This window comes from Hyla sarda, chromosome 2 (genome assembly GCF_029499605.1).
Source record: "Hyla sarda isolate aHylSar1 chromosome 2, aHylSar1.hap1, whole genome shotgun sequence".
Taxonomy (NCBI): domain Eukaryota; kingdom Metazoa; phylum Chordata; class Amphibia; order Anura; family Hylidae; genus Hyla; species Hyla sarda.
Genome location: NC_079190.1, coordinates 75,334,313 through 75,354,212, shown reverse-complemented (window position 1 = coordinate 75,354,212; position 19,900 = coordinate 75,334,313). Strand labels below are relative to the sequence as shown.

The following is a 19,900-nucleotide window of genomic DNA, read 5'->3' as shown; positions in this document are numbered from 1 at the left end:
TTTTCACCGGGAGGCCCTTTTTTCGGGGCCGGGCCGGCCCCGGACTAGTGACGTTGCCTTGACGACGACGCACAGGGACGTCCCTGTGCGTCATCGTCAAGGCAACGTCACTAGTCCGGGGCCGGGTGCGGAGAAGAGGGCCTCCCGGGTGAAAATGGACAGCCCGGAACGACTAGCCCTCCCCACCGGACGGTCCCTGCAGCATAGATGGCCCGGACCAGCTCACCCTTCCTTCCCACCGAGGGGAGGGGAGTAGAAAACTAAAGGAGGTGCCTGGATGATGACGAAGGCCACAGTGGTCTTCAACCTGCGGACCTCCAGAGGTTTCAAAACTACAACTCCCAGCATGCCCGGACAGCCGATGGCTGTCCGGGCACGCTGGGAGTTGTAGTTTTGCAACATCTGGAGGTCCGCAGGTTGAAGACCACTGATTAAGGGATTGACAGGCGGTGATGATGGAGGGGGGTGGGGATGATGACGGGGGTCTAGAGGATGACAGGGAGGATGATGTATTTCCCACCCTAGGCTTATAGTAGAGTCCATTTTCACCCGGGACGCCCTCTTCTCCGCACCCGGCCCTGGACTAGTGACGTTGCCTTGATGATGACTCACAGGGACGTTCATGCGCGTCGTTGTCAAGGCAACGTCACTAGTCCGTGGCCGGCCCGGCCCCAAGAAGAGGGCCTCCCGGTGAAAATGGAAAGCCAGGAACGACTAACCCTCCCCACCGGACGGTCCCTGCAGCATAGATGGCCCAGACCAGCTCACCCTTCCTTCCCACTGAGGGGAGGTGAGTAGAAAACTAAAGGGGATGTCTGGATGATGACGAAGGCCGCAGTGGTCTTCAACCTGTGGAGCTCCAGAGGTTTCAAAACGACAACTCCCAGCATGCCCGGACAGCCAATGGCTGTCCGAGCATGCTGGGAGTTATAGTTTTGCAACCTCTGGAGGTCCGCAGGTTGAAGACCACTGAGAAGGGATTGACAGGCGGAGAGTTCATCCATATCTGTGCCACAGGGGTATCAATAATTGTGACTCGAACCTCAGCTGCATGAATGCATTTGCAAGAATACATTATTTTGTTGTATGTTTGCATAAAAAAAAAAAAATAAATTACACACACACACACACACACACACACACACACGTATGGTGGCAACCCTGAAATTTTTATAGAAAATGAAGTAATTCTCACGGAAAAGGATTGCAGTAACACATGTTTTGCTATACACGTTTATTCATTGTGTGTGTATTGGAACTAAACCAAAAAAGGGAGGGAAAAAAAAAAAAAAAGCAAATTGGACATAATGTCACACCAAACTCCACAAATGGGCTGGACAAAATTATTGGCACCCTTTGGAAAAATATCAATAATCTCAAGGTTACAAGTCCATCTCCAGAGATCTAGATTTGCCTTTGTCCACAGTGCGCAACATTATCAACAAGTTTGCAACCCATGGCACTGTAGCTAATCTCCCTGGGCGTGGACAAAAGAGAAAATTTTTTGAAAATATGTAAATGCAGGATAGTCCGGATGGTGGATAAGCAGCCCCAAACAAGTTCCAAAGATATTCAAGCTGTCCTGCAGGCTCAGGGAGCATCAGTGTCAGCATAAACTGTCGACATTTAAAGGGGTACTCCAGTGAAAAACTTTTTTTTTTTTTTTTTAAATCAACTGGTGCCAGAAAGTTAAACAGATTTGTAAATTACTTCCATTAAAAAAATCTTAATCCTTCCTGTACTTATTAGCTGCTGAATACTACAGTGGAAATTCTTTTCCGTTTGAAACACAGTGCTCTCTGCTGACATCTCTGTCCATTTTTAGGAACTGTCCAGGGTAAAAGGAAACCCCCATAGCAAACATATGCTGTTCTGGACAGTTCATAAAATGGACAGAGATGTCAGCAGACAGTTCTGTGTTTCAAAAAGAAAAGAATTTCCGCTGCAGTATTCAGCAGCTAATAAGTACAGGAAGGATTAAGATTTTTTAATAGAAGTAATTTACAAATCTGTTTAACTTTCTGGCACCAGTTGATTTTTTAAAAAAAAGTACCCCTTTAAATGAAATGAAATGCTATGGCAGGAGACCCAGGAGGACCCCACTGCTGACACAGACATAAAAAAGCAAGACTACATTTTGCCAGAATGAACTTGAGTAAGCAAAAATCCTTCTGGGAAAACATCTTGTGGACAAATGATACCAAGATAGAGCTTTTTGGTAAAACACATCATTCTACTGTTTACCGAAAACTGAATGAGGCTTACAGAGAAAATAACAGTACCTACAGTGAAATATGGTGGAGGTTCAATGATGTTTTGGGGGTTGTTTTGCTGCCTCCGGCACTGGGTGCCTTGAATGTGTGCAAGGCATCATGAAATCTGAGGATTACCAATGGATTTTGGGTTGCACTGTACATACAACCCAGTGTCAGAAAGCTGGGTTTGCGTCTGAGATCTTGGGTCTTCCAGCAGGACAATGATCCCAAACATACTTAAAAAGCACCCAGAAATTTATGGTAACAAAGCGCTGGAGAGTTCTGAAGTGGCAGCAATGAGTCCAGATCTAAATCCCATTGAACACCTGTGGCGACATCTTAAAATTGCTGTTGGGAAAAGGCCCCTTCCAATAAGAGAGACCTGGAGCAGTTTGCAAAGGAAGAGTGGTCCAACATTCCGGCTGAGAGGTGTAAGAAGCTTATTGATGGTTAAAGGAAGGGTGTGCAACCAAATATTAAGCTAAGGGTGCCAATAATTTTGTCCATCCCATTTTTGGAGTTTGGTGTGACATTATGTCCAATTTGTTTTTTTCCCCTCCTTTTTTGGTTTAGTTCCAATACACACAAAGAGAATATACATGTGTATAGCAAAACATGTGTTACTGCAATCCTTTTCTGGGAGAAATGTTGGGGTGACATTTATGGCCATGACTGTATATATGTATATATTTAAAATATAGATTTTGGTGGCATAGTAGCTAGTTTTATTACATTTGTGGATGAAAGGCAAATCTATCATGACCTGTTCTTTAGTGTGGTTAAGAGCACACACCCCTGTTGATACAGGCACTTGTGGCATATGTGAACTTTGCACAACTTTATTATTTTTCACTGCTTTTGTGTTTAAGACTTTAAGGTTGAATGACTTTAAAGGGGTATTCCAGGAATTTTTTATTTGACTATGCTACAGGGGCTATAAAGCTAAAATAGTTCATAATATAGTGTCTGTACATGTATGTAATGGTGATCTCGCAATTCTTATGTGATCTTTGTAACAATGTCTATATTTAACAGCATATAAAATGACTGTGGTCTCAGGTTTTCCCATGTTGCTGTGTGGGACATTACATCACAAGTCAGGTGTTGACAGGGAGCCTGTCTAATTCAATGCGTGGAGCCACTGCTGGGTGGGGTAATCATTTTGCAATTAATAGTAGTTTTGCAACAGCTGGAGGCACCCTGGTTAGAAAACACTGGTCCATTGCATGGCACGATCACAGGTGTGCTTCAATGGGTGGGGTGGCGAAAAGTAACCTCAGACTTACAAACAAGGAATCATAGGACATGTACTTGCAGAGAGAGAACTCCAACAGGAAATAGCCAGTTGACAAAAAGATAGCTACAGTGTTATAGTAATCTCACTACATAGCCATTTAACCCCAAGACAAGTACGGATCCTTTCTAAGCATGTCCATTACTGTCTGGCAGGCAAGTACTAAAATCACCTTATAGTGAATAACCCCTTTAAATGTCTGCTTCAGAAAAATAACACAGTCATGACCTTATTTCTTGACTTTGCCTTCTATTTATCCTATTCCTTTTTTATATGAAAACCTGTGTGGTGGGTGGAGCTTCTGACTGTCACAGGGTTTGCATTGAACTTCATTTCCCAGCAGTCATTACTGCAGATGCCAATTCCTGTGCTGCATCAAGAATCTGATTTTCATAATGGTAAAGTTATCTCTTATCTGATAGCATTCAGTGGTATTCTATTGAATAACATCCTACCCCCTTCCCCTCCTGTCAAGTGGATTAAGTTTTACAGACTATAATAAATAAGCTGTGGCAGGACATAATGTATATTTACCTCATCATGGCCAGTGAATATTCAGCCAGACCCCCTCATACATATTTATTGCAGTGAATGATCTACTTCTAGAAGCTTCTGATAGGCCAGTGTAGCAGCTGTATATGCTGCTGTATATTCGACGGTGTGTGAGAACAGAGAGTGTCTGACCAGAAGAGGAAATGTTCTACAGAATGTGATACTTCGAATATATATATATATACACACACACACACACACACACACACACACGGGGGGACATGTATCATTATTTGTGTATGGTAGAAGCATTTTACCCCTTTTCCCGAATTCTAAATTATGTGCAGAAGCGCTAAATTTATCAATCAAGCGCAATGAGCTTCATAAATTGCGGGTAAATGTAGTAATCTCCTCAATCCACTCTTTGGAAAATAGAATTGATGATTTAGAGCATCTCGCTACGTTAAGTCCAAGATGGCTTATATTTGCGCAAAAAAAACAGCTCTTGCGGCAAAATTTTTGGTGTAAAGGAAAAGAACGCAGGTAATAAATCCATGTGTACTATAGATGTCACTCCAAGGTACCCTGATTCAGCCACATCTGGAGGACATGCTCTACCAAAACGTGCGCAAAAAAATTGCGCAAAAAGAGGGCTTGCGCAAAATTTTGCGCAAAAAAAATACACACAAAACAGGGGTAAAATCTTTGATACATGTCCCCCAAGAAGCTTACTTCTACTAAAATGACTGTAGGTGTTACACACTTTTTGTCACATTTACCAGCAGTCTCCCATTATGTTTTGTTGGCACATATCCTGGGGTATTTCCAATAGATCATGTGTTTCCTGTATAATTTAATTTTTTATTAATGCACAATACATAGTTAATACCCAATAACACCCCCATTCTTCTTTATAGAGAGCACCGCTGCACTCCTGTCCTCCAGCTGACAACAAGGATTGAGTGTCTGATACAATTTATTACAGAGAAGCAAGCTTTTATATTTATGGACTATAAAGCCAATGTAAAATATGGAGGTTCACTTAAACTATGAGGTCAGGTTTTCACAAGACAATTGGCGCTTGTTAAAATGGTTTGTAGCGGGTGTGGGGGAGGTGGGGGGGGGGGAGCTTGGCTGAAAAAATAAAACAGAACAAAAATCACTATAATTAGAAAAAAATTATTCTGCCTCATAAATACAGGGGACAAAGAAGAAAAGAACATTTAATCTCTCAGCTGGCAGTCGATAGCACTCAGCCGCTTAATGTTTAGATACTTCTAATTTACAATGATTTTCATTTATTTATTAATTTATTTATAGCAATGGTCTTAAAAAGTGTGCCTCCAGCTGTTCCAAAACTACAAACGCCCAACATTCCTTATACAGCCAAGGGCTGTCCGATATGCTTAAAGCAGAATTAGAAGTAAACAGAAACCAAATGAAAACCCGTTGGACCTAAAAAGTAAATGGGATCCTTTCGGCTCTTTTGGTGTCCATTGTTCAATAAACCATCCAGTTCCATTTTTTCTGCTGTGATTGGACAGAGGCCCTGAGCAGAGCCTTGGATGTGAACGAGGTCTAAAGTGGAGCTTTTTATTCCATATTCTAGAGCAATTTTCCCTGAAGCATTATACATATTATATATATATATATATATATATATATATATATATATATATATATATATATATTTTACTATCAGAAGCTGTTTGGAGCCTTCATTGGCAATAACTGCAGATTTGATGGGAAGAATGGCGCAGCATGCACCCTGTTATGAGGCTCCTCCTACGCATGCAGATAGCTGGCCCATACAGGAGAGGATTGAATATGTACAAGTTAAAGGGGTACTCCGTTGGGAAACTTTTTTTTTTTTTTTTTTAATAAACTGGTGTCAGAAAGTTAAACAGATTTGTAAATTGTACAAACAAGCAAAAAAGAAAAATAGCCAGCACAACTACCTAATACACGGGTGCACGCTGCTGTGGCAAATACAGAGTATACAAAAAAAGAAGGTTGCAGCAGCACTCTTCGTCCCCCAAAAAATGGAGGCTCTTAGCGCAATTTTTGATCAAAATGTGTCCCCCCCATCCACCACGCGGAGGTGGCCTCATTTCATTTCCGAAATGAGGCCACCTCCGCGTGGTGGATGGGGGGGGGGGGGGGGGGGGGGGGGGGGGTTTGATCAAATAGTGCACCAAGAGCCTCCATTTTTTGACCAAGTGTGCTGCTGCAACCTTCTTTTTTTGTATAAGACTTATAAATTACTTCTATTAAAAAAAATCTTAATCCTTTTAGTACTTTTAACAGCTTTATGCTACAGAGGAAATTCTTTACTTTTTGAATTTCTTTTTTGTGTTGTCCACAGTGCTCTCTGCTGACACCTCTGTCAATGTCAGTTCCTGATACGGGCATCAGGTGTCAGTAGAGAGAACTGTGGACAACACAAAAAAGAAATTCAAAAAAAATTAAAGATTTTCCTCTGTAGCAAATGGCACCAGTTTCATTTAAAAAAATTAAAAAAATAAAGTTTTCCACCGGAGTACCCCCTTTAACTGGTACTTGTTCAAAAGACCTTTTAGCTGAGCCAATAATTGGGAGTGTACTGTCACCCAAATGATCTCTGAACTATTTGTGCAGCCCTTCACTTGCATTATTGTCAGCAGTATATCCTCTGTTAGGGTCACGCATGATGTATTTTGCTACCCATTGAAGTCAGTGGGTAACAAAGCAAACATGCAGCAAAAAAAATAAATAAATAAAACACAGCAAAATATGGTACATATGACCCTTTTTGGAGGGATAGTGGCATGGGGCTGTTATTCAAGGGTTAAACTAGGCTCCTTAGTTGAGGTGAAGGGAAATCTTAAAAGGGGTACTCCGGCCCTAATACATCTTATCCCGGGGGTCCTGCTGCTGGGGACCCCAGCAATCTGTCATTTAGCACCCACTTTTGCAAGCTCTCCGCAGCACTGGAGGCGCCAAGTGTGACGACCACGGGGCCGGAGTATTGTGATGTCACGACTCCGCCCCGTGTGATGTCATGCCCCGCCCCCTCAAAACAAGTCTATGCCCCCTCCCATAGACTTGCATTGAGGGGGCGGGGCATGACATCACACGGGGCGGAGTCGTGACATCACAATACTCCGACCCCGTGGTAGTCATGCTTCACACAGCCTTCAGCGCAGCGGATAGCTCACAAAGGTGGGTGCGGAGTGACAGATTGCGGGGGTCCCCAGCGGTAGGACCCCCGCAATCATACATCTTATCCCCTATCCTTTGGATAGGGGATACGTTGTATTAGGGCCGGAGTACCCCTTTAATGCTTCAGCATACCAAGACATTTTGGACAATTGAGGCTTCCATCTTTGAACAGCTTGAGTTCAGTATTTTTTTGTTTCAGTATTACTCTAAGCAAAGAAAGTTTGGTGTGGAAAAACTTGTCCGATCTGCACAGAGCCCTGACCCCAACCCCATCCAGCACCTTTGGGATGAAGCTGGTGAAAGATTGTGAGCAAGGACCCATCATCCAACATAAGTATCTGACATCATAACAAGGATCTTCTAAATAAATAGGTAGAGATTCCCACAGACCTCTCCATAGTGTTACACACAGATGCGATGGAGGGGTGATGTGTATGATTACTCCATAGAAAAGGGCCACAGACAGGATGAATTATCTAAGATATTGCTGTCAGATTCAGGCACAATGGTTGAAAATCACATGTGCAGAGATAGGACCTGGAAGTGAAAATCAGCAGGGACCCAATTAGTGTTGACCGGCAGTGGCAAGAGATAAGGTACACGTGGCTCCTTACCCAGCCTGACCCATATAACTCTTAATGACAGCCTTACGTCTAAAAAGGGTGGTTAGAGAGGTGCTAGAAGCTAGACTTCTGTCTTTAAACGGCGGCAGCTATATTGTTTGCTGTGGAACCCCCATGCCAGAATGATAGCTGGAAACCTCTGTTCATTGCAGCTAACCTGTTATATGCCACAGTCAAAACATGACCCCCAGAATGTAACAGAACTGACGAGGCCTCCAACCTACTAGAGTGGTATCTGAAGAGATCGCTTAGGCTGGTCTCCATGGCAGCTGGGGTCTTTCTGAAGGACCAGAGGCTTGTCATGGATAAACCTGTATACAGCAGTGTCCAAGGCATGGACACTGACAGGCATAACACTGACAGGCATAATACACTGCACTACAGTAATAGTGGAATGTATAATATGAGCAATCAGAAGAATGCATTTAAAAGTCCCCTAGTGGGACTAGTTAAAATACAATATAAAACTTTTATAAAATAACATAAAAAATCCCCCAGGTTTCTACCTGGCGAGTGCTCCGCAGCCATTTTTACATTGCTTTATTGATTCTATCTGTATCATAAGTGAGTTAGGACCGAGAAGGAATCAGGTGTAGCTTCCAGGGACTGTGCTGGCTATAAGTACTGTGTCTTCCCCATTGCATAGGCGTATACCGGATGGTGCCGAGATTATCTCTACTAGAATTGTATAGAAAATCCCCCCACCCAAATGAAAATGCATACATGTTCATATATAAAAAATAATATAATAAAAAAAGGAAACCTATCCATATTTGGTATTGCCAAGTCCATAACAACCTGAACTGTAAAAATATATCATTATTTATCCCATTGTCTCCCCCACAAAAAATGATAAATAAATTTAAAAAAATAAAGTAGAGGCTAATGTACCTGAAAATTAAAGAGTTTCAGCAAAAAACAAGCCCCCAAGCAGCTCGGTCAAGAAAATAAAAATATAGTTATGGAAATTTTTTCCTTTTTTTTGTTTTGTAAAGGGTTTCTATTGTGGCAATCTACTAAAACTTAGTAAAAACCTAAACTATATAAATTTGGTATCGTTGTAATTATACCGACTCACAGAATAAAAATGTGTTTTGAACCAGTGAATTGTGTAAATTTAGGACAAGAAAATACAATTTTTTTTTTTTTAATTATCTTATATTATATGAAGCCCAAAACTGTTCGATTAAAAAGTACAACTTGTCCCACAAAAAAAAAGTCCTTCTGCCGCTGCGGCCATATTGACGAAAAAGTAATAAAAAAAAAAAAAAAAAAAAAAAATATGTTATAACTATTAGAATGCAATAATGAAAAAAATTATTTGAGGTTCAAAGCCCAAATTAGCTTAGGCACCAAGGGGTAATGAAAAGGGAATAAATATTTCTAAACAATACTTTACAAAAGGTTTTTCCACTATCCATGTAGATTTGCCATTTAGGTCTGATGAACAGGGTGCATAACCCAAAGAACGAGGGTTGTTTATGCCATAAAAGTAATAGGTTCATACAAGTACAGCGAATGATCAGACCAATCATCACAATGACAAATATTTACAGGCACATCTCTAAGCCCAGACCCACCACAGAGTCACTTATCTACCAGAACTAAAGTGACTGCGCAGAAAATGTGGGTTAAGGTGAAACTGAAGCTAAAATTCTGCCTGGGTGTGCCAAATGTCTCCGAAGCCAAGTGTTCAATGCAAATAAGAAAAAAAAACAAGTCACTGCCAGGAACTCTTTTTCTCTCAACATCAAATGGACAGATATCTTAGAAAACAATCGCCTGACCTAAAACCAAACAAACAGAGAAGTTCGGTAATAGAAGTGATCCTAAAAGGATAGTCAGGCTTAGGAAAAAGCAAAGAATGGAATTCTGAGATAATACAGCAGTAAAAAAAACCCAGCTGCCACTGTGGAGGACACAGCATACGCATAAAAAAGTTGCCTGGGCATAACGTTATTTTTTGTTTGTTTTTTTTTTTTTTTTACATCTGGTGGAAAAAATAAATAAATAAAATACACAAAAGCTCCCTTACCTTTCTGGCTTGCTTTCACACTGCTGCCAGTATAAGGCTGGGTTCACACTACGTTTTGTCCCATACGGGAGCGCATACGGCAGGAGGGAGCTAAAACCTCGCGCTCCCGTATGTTACCGTATGCCATTCACTTCAATGAGCCGACCGGAGTGAAACGTTCGGTCCGGTCGGCTCATTTTTGCGCCGTATGCGCTTTTACAACCGGACCTAAAACCGTGGTCAACCACGGTTTTAGGTCCGGTTGTAAAAGCGCATACGGCGCAAAAATGAGCCGACCGGACCGAACGTTTCACTCCGGTCGGCTCATTGAAGTGAATGGCATACGGGAGCGCATACGGTCACATACGGGAGCGCGAGGTTTTAGCTCCCTCCTGCCGTATGCGCTCCCGTATGGGACAAAACGTAGTGTGAACCCACCCTAACAGAGCTCCGCTCCCACTGTCCAGCACCTCCAGGTTCTGCGATAAGTTACAGGCCTTTTCAGCCAATCAGTGTCTGCTGTGGTGGGGTACCACTGCAACCACTGATTGGCTGAGCCGGCCATCACGTCCCCGAACCCTGAAGTGCCAGAGAGCAGGGAGTGGAAGTAAGGTGGTAGATTTTTTTTTTGCCATGTGAAAAGTTTTGATCTATAGTAACATAGTTCATAAGGTTGAAAAAAGACCAGAGTCCATCTAGTTCAACCTATATCCCTAAAGAGTCCCTACTGAGTTGATCCAGAGGAAGGCAAAAAACCTTAAAAGGGGTTCTCCAGAGCTTACACATCTTATCCCCTATCCAAAAGGATAGGGGATAAGATGCCTGATCACGGGAGTCCCGCTGCTGGGGACCCCCGGGATCATGCACGCGGCACCCCGTTTGTAATCAGTCCCCGGAGCGTGTTCACTCCGGTTCTGATTACAGTGGACCGCAGGGCCGGCGGCGTGTGACGTCACGCTTCGCCCCTCAATGCAAACCTACGGGAGGGGACATGATAGCTGTCACGCCCCCTCCCGTAGGCTTGCATTGAGGGGTGGAGCGTGACGTCACACGCCGCCGGCCCTGCGGTCAACCGTAATCAGACCCGGAGCGAACACGCTCCAGGGACTGATTACAAACGGGGTGCCGCGTGCATGATCACGGGCGTCACCAGCTGCAGGACTCCCGCGATCAGGCATCTTATCCCCTATCCTTTGGATAGAGGATAAGATGTGTAAGCACCGGAGTACCCCTGTAACGGGCAGATAGCCCAACAGTGGCTCTGGTCAGTCCAATATATTGCTCCTTATTTACTATTGCAAACCAGACATGTTTTGTCGGGTTGTGCGGCAGAAATAGCAAAATGGAGAGTTAGTCGGGGTTTTTCCAAGGAAACCTGGAAAAGGGGCATGGCCGCCAGGAAAAGAGGGCGTGGTCTCCTAGAAGGGGCGTGTTCCCGACATTTTCATAAAAACCCAACATATTTACTAAGCTTTCCACATAAAATGTAGTGGATTTGAGCTGAGGAAAACCCCACAGATCAGAACATGTGTAAAAAAAGCAAAATGTAGGGAAAGTTGAAAGTGTAGGGAAACCTTAGTAAATACAGTGGAAAATAAATTGTAGGGAAAGAAACCTACACTCCACTCTTAGTAAATAAGGGCCAGTGTATGGCAATGTTTCCCAACCAGTGTGCCTCCAGCTGTTGCAAAACTACAACTCCCAGCATGCCCGGACAGCCGAAGGCTGTCCGGGCATGCTGGGAGTTGTAGTTTTGCAAAAGCAGGAGGCACACCGGTTGGGAAACACTGGTGTATGGACCCAACAGTCACTATTAGACATAAGAATAGCTGTGTGTATGGGCCCTTACAAATACTGATGGCAAAATACTGATCAAAAGTATGAAGAGTTGCCTCACAAAAGAAAGATTGTTCAATGGGAACATCTAACCATATCCGCTTCTCAGGGCCAGTTTCAACAACAACATATCTAACATGCCAACATGGGAATACGGCCGTGCCTATTAATGCAAATAAGCTGTGGAATTTCAAGAGACAACTGGTTCGGCGGCGAATCACATCCTGTGCCAACAAACACAGAGAAGGAAGTTCACAAGATACGGCTGAGATACGTCTCCCTGCAATAAGGAACATACAAGGAACGTGAGCTTATCCAGCAGCGGTGATGACATGACATGCGTACGTACACCAGACCTGTCAGCGCCACTCAGCAGAGCAGACTAAGTCATGACTCAGTAGAATACTTCCACTTGCACTACCTGTTTCTTAAAGGAGAACTCCAGAATAGAAAAATGGTCCTCCATACTGCCGGCAGTAAAAAAATAAATAGACACATACCTTCCTTCGCTCCCCTGGTGCCACCGGTAACCCACTCCGGTCTCCGCCGCGATCCTCTTCCTGGTTGCCGCAGCGGAGTCCTGACCCCAGCCGAAAACGACACACTGCCGCTCAGCCTATCGCCGACCGAGTCGGGAATCCGCTGCGGCCGGTGATTGGCTGAGTGCAGTATGATTTGCCGACCACCGGCAACCAGGAAGAGGATCGCGGCAGAGACCAGAGTGGGCTACCGGAGGCCCGAAGGAAGGTATGTCCGCAGCATGGAGGACAATTTTTGTATTCAGGAGTTCACCTTTAACACAGTTACGTTTCAATGCCAAGAAAACTTCAGTCTCTATTCACACTACGGTGTCGGTATTTCAATCCGATAAGATGGGAAGAGAAAACATAGCATGAGGCTCCATGGTTAGCGCTGGGGTCCAAACGGACAACACCTAGTTAGAGCTTGTCTGTTCTCCCTGGAATGTTGTGTCTCCTACAAGTACTCCAGTCTCTTCCCACAACCAAAAGACTAAGGCTGCATTCACACCACGTTTTTGCAATACAGTTTCGGTATCCGGTTTTTGATGAAAAACGGATTCCTCAAAACCGGACTAAAAACTGTATCAAAACGTGTGTACAAATTTTAACCCGTATACGGTGTGAAAAATGATGTCCGTTGCATCCGTTTTTTTAAGGGGAAAAAAAAGTATACGTTCTTAACTTTTCAATCCATTATGAATAAAGTTTCACTTGTTTGATTGAAATTCCAAGAAAAAAAAAAAACGTGCAAAGTCAAAAATCGTATGGTGCAAACCGGATGGAACCGTACGCATATGGTTCTCTACGGTTCCCATTAACTCCCGTGTTAAAAAAAAAAAACTTATATGGTTTAATACGGTTTTTCACCAGGACCAAAAACCGGTTTTGGGTAAAAGAAAAAAAAAAAAAAACGAAAACCGTACAAGACGCAAAACAGATGCAACTGGATGCATAGTTTGTCATACGGTTTTCACATTGTCAAACTCTCTTCTCTTCCCCCCCCCCCCCCCCCCCCCCGAGTTTGCTGGCCGTCATTTTGACAGTGCACAACAGGCAACAGCAGGTACCGATGGACCCCATTATAGGCAATGGGGTCTGTCAGGCACCGCTGTTTTTCAGCGGGAGTAGCGGGAGAAAAAGATGGCGCAAGCTGTATTTTTTCTCCTGCTATTTTCCTTGGCAGCCCCAACGGCCGTCACATTACCATGTGGTAACGGTAGTGAGAAAGGGGCCTAAGGCCCCTATTACACGGGGCGACTATTGACCAAACAGGCCCATACTGACCTATGTAATAGGCCAAGGGTTCAGCTGATGAATGAGAAAGTGATATATAATAGAAGACGGGTGGCCGACAATGATGAAAGTGGCCTAGCAATCATTCGTGCAGCCCAGCCCGCAAAATAGTCCAGCCATGTAATAGGATGGCAAAAGGAGCGCTACTCTACGAGAGGGCACACATCAGCCCACCTAAAAGGGCACTTATTGAAAGTGAATTCAGAATATATATTTCCCTATGGGGACAGGGAGTGAGGTAAGTGATAACAGTCTCTGTACAGCACTGTGGAATACATTGGCGCTATGCAAAGAAATTATAAAACAACTGACACCATCATGAGTTAATAGGGTTAGTCAGGGGCTTTTTGAAGTCTGTCATGGATTTGCGTTGTAACGGACACTGTGAGGTTACGGATGCACACAACTTTTGTTTTTTTCCTAAATAAAGAAAAAAAAATAAAAATACAAACAAACCTGCCCCGTTATTTTTATCCTCGATGATGCAGATTTTGGTCTTTTTTCTTCTTCAAAGGTCATAACTGTATAGGCTTTTTTTTTATTTGGCAAAACGCCGTTACGAGCAGACACTCTGCTGCTATGTGCGAGTAGCCGTACGCATGAACAGGCGACTCGCACATTGCAGCAGTGTGTCTGCTTGTAGCGGCGCATTGCCACTCCGAGCAGGCACATCTGAGGCACCCTGTAGGGGTCCTTTGGCCGCAGATCCGCAGAGTAAAATACGCTGTGGATCCACTTGTCTGAATGTACCCTAAAGGAGGAGTACTCTGGTACTAAAGTTCCTATTCCCTATCAGCAGGATAGAGGATAAATGTCTGATTATGGGGGTCCGACAGGTGGGACTCCCTGTCTATTCCCCCGCTTCTCCCCATGCGCTGCTCAGACATAAACAAAATTCAAGCTTCTGGGCGCTGATCAAATGAAGTGGGTAGGTGCGGACACAGAAATATTGTCCAAAAAAAGGCATTTATTTGCACAGAGCAACGCGTTTCCGGCCCTTAATGGACCCTTCGTCAGGTGCATACACAAGAATGGCAGAGCAAACAAATATCCTCATGGTGTCCTTGTAAAGGGCACATCAATTAGGGAATTCACAGAACACTTAGCTGAACACATTTGTTCACAAAGGGAACATCACATGTATAAAATCACAAAACTTAAAACTATAGGAATTCACATGATAAAATGTAAGGTTGGGGGTGCCAGAGGTAAGAAAGATTTGTTATTCAGTGTGTTTCACTAGCTTTAATGACAATGCTTTACTATTTTTGGAGTAGGCTGCGCTAATATCGTAGCAAGCATAGCAGATCACAGGCGAGGCTGTTATGGAAGCGATACGCAGCCATCACAGAGTTGAAAGTGGGCGGGACTTATGCATGTTGTCTGCGGCATACATTAGCGCTGTGACACTGAATATCACAGTGAATGATTGGTAAAGGAGAGGGACCTTTGAAAAGTTCTGTCACAATGTTTCATTATAATGCGGGAGAGTGCTAGTGCCGTAGCGCTGTATGAAGGGGCGGGATTAGTAATATTCACATCAGTGGCTGTCAGGCGAATAAGTAGAGAAGAGCGAGACTGTCGTAGCGCTGGTTGAGGGGAGCGGGGTTGGTGACAGCAGGTGTCCGGCAAAACGAGACTGGTCTATTTGTATAGCTCAGTCACAAGGGATGGAGCCAGGGGTCAAGTTCTGGTAAAAAAATAAAAATAAAAATAAAAGTGTGGGAACTCACCCAAGATTTCCACTCAAGGGCTGATCCTGCTAATGGGAACGGTGTTTCAGCTGTGGAAAAAGTGCAGGAACTCAGTTCCCACACGTTCCTGCAGGACTTGAGCCCTGGAAGGAGCAATATTAATAGTAGCGGAGTTCAGATAAGGCGGGGCTGTGTTCTCATTGGCCGGATGGTCCTAGCCAATGAGTGGTGGAAAATGCAGATAGGCATAAGGAAAGTAGTAGAAAAGGGTGTTTTAATAGAAAAGTATATGCATATATATAAGGATTCGGTTGGGCTAACTAAATCATCATGATGTAGGTACTGTCCACATATATAGGAACGGATTCAGTGGGGGAGATTTATCAAAAACTGTGCAGAGGAAAGTGGTGCAGTTGCCCATCGCAACCAATCAGATCACTTTCATTTTTCCCAGGCCATTTTAAAAATGAAAGCAGCGATCTGATTGGTTGCTATGGGCAACTGGGCAACTTTTCCTCTGGACAGGTTTTGATAAGTCTCCCCCAGTGTGTTCATGCATAGGAACTGATTAAGTGTCAGCCAGTGTGCAGTATCAGCCGATATCAAATGGCCGGGACTCACCCTCATTTTATAAAGCTTGAGTAAAAGAAATATGTAAACGAAGACCTATGTATATACATATTGGAGGTCTGTTTGTAAATACAAACATCATCTTATAGAAACAAAGTAGTCACAATAAGACAAATAATTTTAAAAAAATTATAATGTGTAGACCAGAGAGACTGGGTTCACACCACGTTTTTGCTATACAGTTCCTGTATCAGGTTTTTGATAAAAAACGGATTTCTCAAAACCTGACTAAACTGTATCAAAACGTGAACAAATTTTTATCCGTATACGGTTTGAAAAATGATGTCCGGTTGCATCCGTTTTAAAGAAAAAAAACGTATACATTTTTAACTTTTCACTCCCTTATGAATAAAGTTTCAATAGTTTGAAATTCCAAGAAAATAAAAAATTGTGCAAAGCAAAAAACCGTAAGGTGAAAACCGGATGGAACCGTACGCACATACGGTTCTGTACAGTTCCCATTGACTCCCATGTTCTAAAAAAAATGACATACGGTTTAATACGGTTTTTCACCCAGACCAAAAACCGTGGTAGGTAAAAAAAAAAACAAAAAAATGTATGGTTTGAAAAACGGAGACAACTGTATACATTATGGTGCATACGGTTTTGAATGGGAAGTCTATGGGCACGGTTTTCTGTACGGTTGTATACATTTTTTTTCATGGAACCGTATAGCAAAATCGTAGTGTGAACTCACCCATACATGAGCACCGTGTCTCCGGCTTTCCAATAGAGATGCATGGAGGGGGCACGTCAACTACCAATTAGTTGTTGCTCCGTGCTGGAGAAAAGCAGGGGTGCCAGGCAAAAGATAGCGACAGCAGTTGGACACCCCATGATCAGTCACTAATCCCAGAGTTCCCTTTTAAAGGACATCTGCAGCGTGATTAACACTTATCGCCTATCCACAGGATAGGGGATAAGTGTTTGATCGCGGGGGGTCCGACTGCTGGGACCCCCTGTAAGGGGCCGCGGCTGTCCCGTGCAGGGGGCGTGCCGGCCGCAGCATGATGTTGCAGCCACCACGCCTCCTCCATACATCTCTATGGGAGAGGCGGGGAGGCAGCGTTTGTGCCTCCCCCATAGAACTGTATGGGGACGGGGAGGAGATGGGGCGTCACCATCGACCTCTAGGTCGACGCTACTCGCCTTAGCGCTCACCATGAGCGCTAATGGTGGCACCCCGTTAGGGAGATCGCAGGGGGTCCCAGCGATCGGACCCCCCGCGATCAAACACTTATCCCCTATCCTGTGGAAAGGGGATAAGTGTCATACCGCTGCAGTTGTCCTTTAAGGATACATTCACTCGTGCATAATCCGCTGAGTGTTTTCCGTGGCAGAAATTCCGCTTGTGGATTTACTGAGGACCCACTGAAGTCTGCAGTGAGCCAAAAAATCTTTGCTAAAACATAGCTAAAAACTACTGACCCCTAGCTAACAAACCCCAAAATACAGCATTTGGTTAGGGGGTTATATATTCATGCAAAGTCAGTTTTATGCAAAGTCAGTGTGGACACAGCAGAAAAAATATTAAAGGAGTACTCCGGGACGTAATAACTGTTTCCGACTACTGGCAGTAAAAAAAAAAAATAAAAAAAATAAAAAAGGGATACATACCTGCCGCCGCTCCCCCGGTGTTTCCAGTAACTCCGGCCTCCGTCGCAATCCTCTTCCTGGTTGCCGGTGAGTCATACTGCACTCACCCAATCACCGGCTGCAGCGAAGTCCCAACACAGCCGGTGATAGGCTGAGTGGCAGTGTGACGTTTTCGGTCCCGACACCAGGAAGAAGACCAGTACCGGGGCTGAAAATGTCCCACTGCTGTGCAGTATGACTCACCGACCACCGGCAACCAGGAAGAGGATCGCGGCGGAGGACAGAGCGGGTTACCGGAGGCAGGTATTTATCCTTTTATTTATTTATTCTTTTACTGCCAGCAGTCTGAAACACTATTTTTCCATCCCGGAGTACTCCTTTAATCAGTCACACGAATAGAGAGAAACCCAAATAAACTTCCTTTTGTTGATGCTGAAAATTGAACTTGGAGCGATTTTATTTCTGCCACATACAGGCAGCAGTCGCACCGTATCAGCGCTAATGAATATGGCGCACCATACATTACAATTCCCTTCTGGCATATCAATGGGCATGACCCCTGTATTGGTCAATATGTCCCTATGTGACTTTAGTCCATCACTTCTACAGTCCCAAAATGTGGGTGCCTGTCTATAAGAAAATATGCTGCATTCTTCTGGACACCCCCAGGGGACACATGAAGAGTGGTCGGGAACATTTTTCAATGCAAAATTCTCAAGAATTTCTCAAAAAGTCTCTACCTAGATAAGACTAGATCCTAGGTCTCCAAACTGTGGACCTCCAGCTGTTGCAAAACTACAACTCCCAGCATGCCCGGACAGCCAACGGCTGTCCGGGCATGCTGGGAGTTGTAGTTTTGTAAAATCTGGAGGCATAATGTTGGAAAACACTGGATTAGATCCCAGGTCTCGGACCTCCAGCTGTTGCAAAACCAACTCCGGGCATGCTGGGAGTTGTAGTTTTACACCATCTGGAGGTCTGCTGTTTGGACACCACTGGACCAGACTAACCCCCCACATTAGGGGACCACACAAATACACAGAATAACCAAGAACTAGAAGTCTAAGCTGTCTTTGTTGCCCATAGCAACCAGACACCGCCGCAGAGCTCATAAAGATTGGTTGCTATGGGCAACGAAGACAGTTTTACCATCTATGTCATGTCTGCAAACCTATAACTAGGGCAGCAGTCTCCGAACTGTGGACCGGCAGCTGTTGCAAAACTACAACTCTCAGCATGCACGGGCATGCTGGGAGTTGTAGTTTTCGTGACTGGTTGCTATAGGCAACAGCAGGCAATCCTGGTGACCTCACGGTTTATACAACGCGACTTGTGACGTGCGACATTTTCGGGGAGCAGGCAGATACAGCCATACGACCCAGCACTGTGCACAGCAGCAGATCCGGTACAATGTGCAGCAGGGACGAGACATTTCATGCCCCGGCTGCTCCCGTCAGCCATTTTCTCTAGCACTACTGTCTGACACTCACAAGCAGCTGCCTCCATTTTCTTGCACTCCCAGTCTTGGCCCTGTGCACATACACCAGGAAGCTGCGCCCGATGCGTTCTGCCGGATGGGGTAATACCTGAGCGCTCAGGTAACGCAGAGGTTCCCGGGAGAGGAGGGGGTGGGGGAGGTGGACGTGGCGCTCAGGGCTCCGGACACACAGGGCAGGTGACAGCACCTGGAGCTCGGTATCACGGCCCGCATAGCCCTCCCCCGGGATCACCGGCCATGACGCTGCAGGATCCCGATCACGTCCCCGGTACACGTCTGCGGGCGGGGGGTCCGCTCACCTTGCTCTCCGGGATGATCAGCACCTCGCTGTTCTCATCCTCCTTCTTGGCGTCTTTCTGCGCCAGCGACGAATTAAAGGCTAACTTCACCATGATGTGTGCGGGCCGCACCGGGCAGAGACGGATCCGGGAGCGGAGAGGTGGCCGCGGCTGCTCTTTGTTGTGAGTGCAGGACGGCGAGTCTCCGCGGTGAGGAGGCGGAGGGGGAGGAGCCAGCGGCGGGAGCAGGGCGGGGCCTGGGAGTGACGCAGCATCACAACAATAATAATAAGAGAGGTGTCGTGTGGTCTGTGCCCTTTGCCTTATGCCGTTTGCTCTGTGCCCCGGTCCTTGTGCCCTGACTTCTGTGCCCGGTGTCTTGTCCCCTGCGCTCTGTTCTCAGTCCCCTGTGCTCTGCCGCCTGCACTCTATCCACTGTGCTCTGCCTCAACTCCTTGCGCTCTATCCCCCCCCCCCCCCTGCGCTCTATTCCCTGTCCCTCAAGCCCTCATGCGATGTCCCCTGCACTCTGTCTCCTGTGCTCTTCCCCCTGTGATATATCCCCTGCACTCTGCCCCCTGTCCCTGTGCTATATCCCCTCTATTCTTTCCCCTGTGCTCTGCCGCCTGCACTCTATCCACTGTGCTCTGCCCCAACTCCTTGTGCTCTGCACTC

General features: G+C 45.0%; 1 protein-coding gene across 2 annotated transcripts in view; it reads right to left on the bottom strand.

Annotated features, from left to right (window-relative positions):
- ITM2B (integral membrane protein 2B) overlaps positions 1–19,591 on the bottom strand; it is a 54,842-nt gene extending 35,251 nt beyond the window's left edge. Inside the window, exon 1 of one of the 2 annotated variants that reach the window (XM_056562102.1) lies at positions 19,247–19,591. In XM_056562102.1, coding sequence (XP_056418077.1) covers positions 19,247–19,339 — 93 coding nt within the window. In that variant the 5' untranslated portion in view covers positions 19,340–19,591. The remainder of the gene's footprint in view (positions 1–19,246) is intronic. The other variant, XM_056562103.1, reaches the window with a different exon arrangement.
- Between the last annotated feature and the right edge of the window lie 309 nt (positions 19,592–19,900).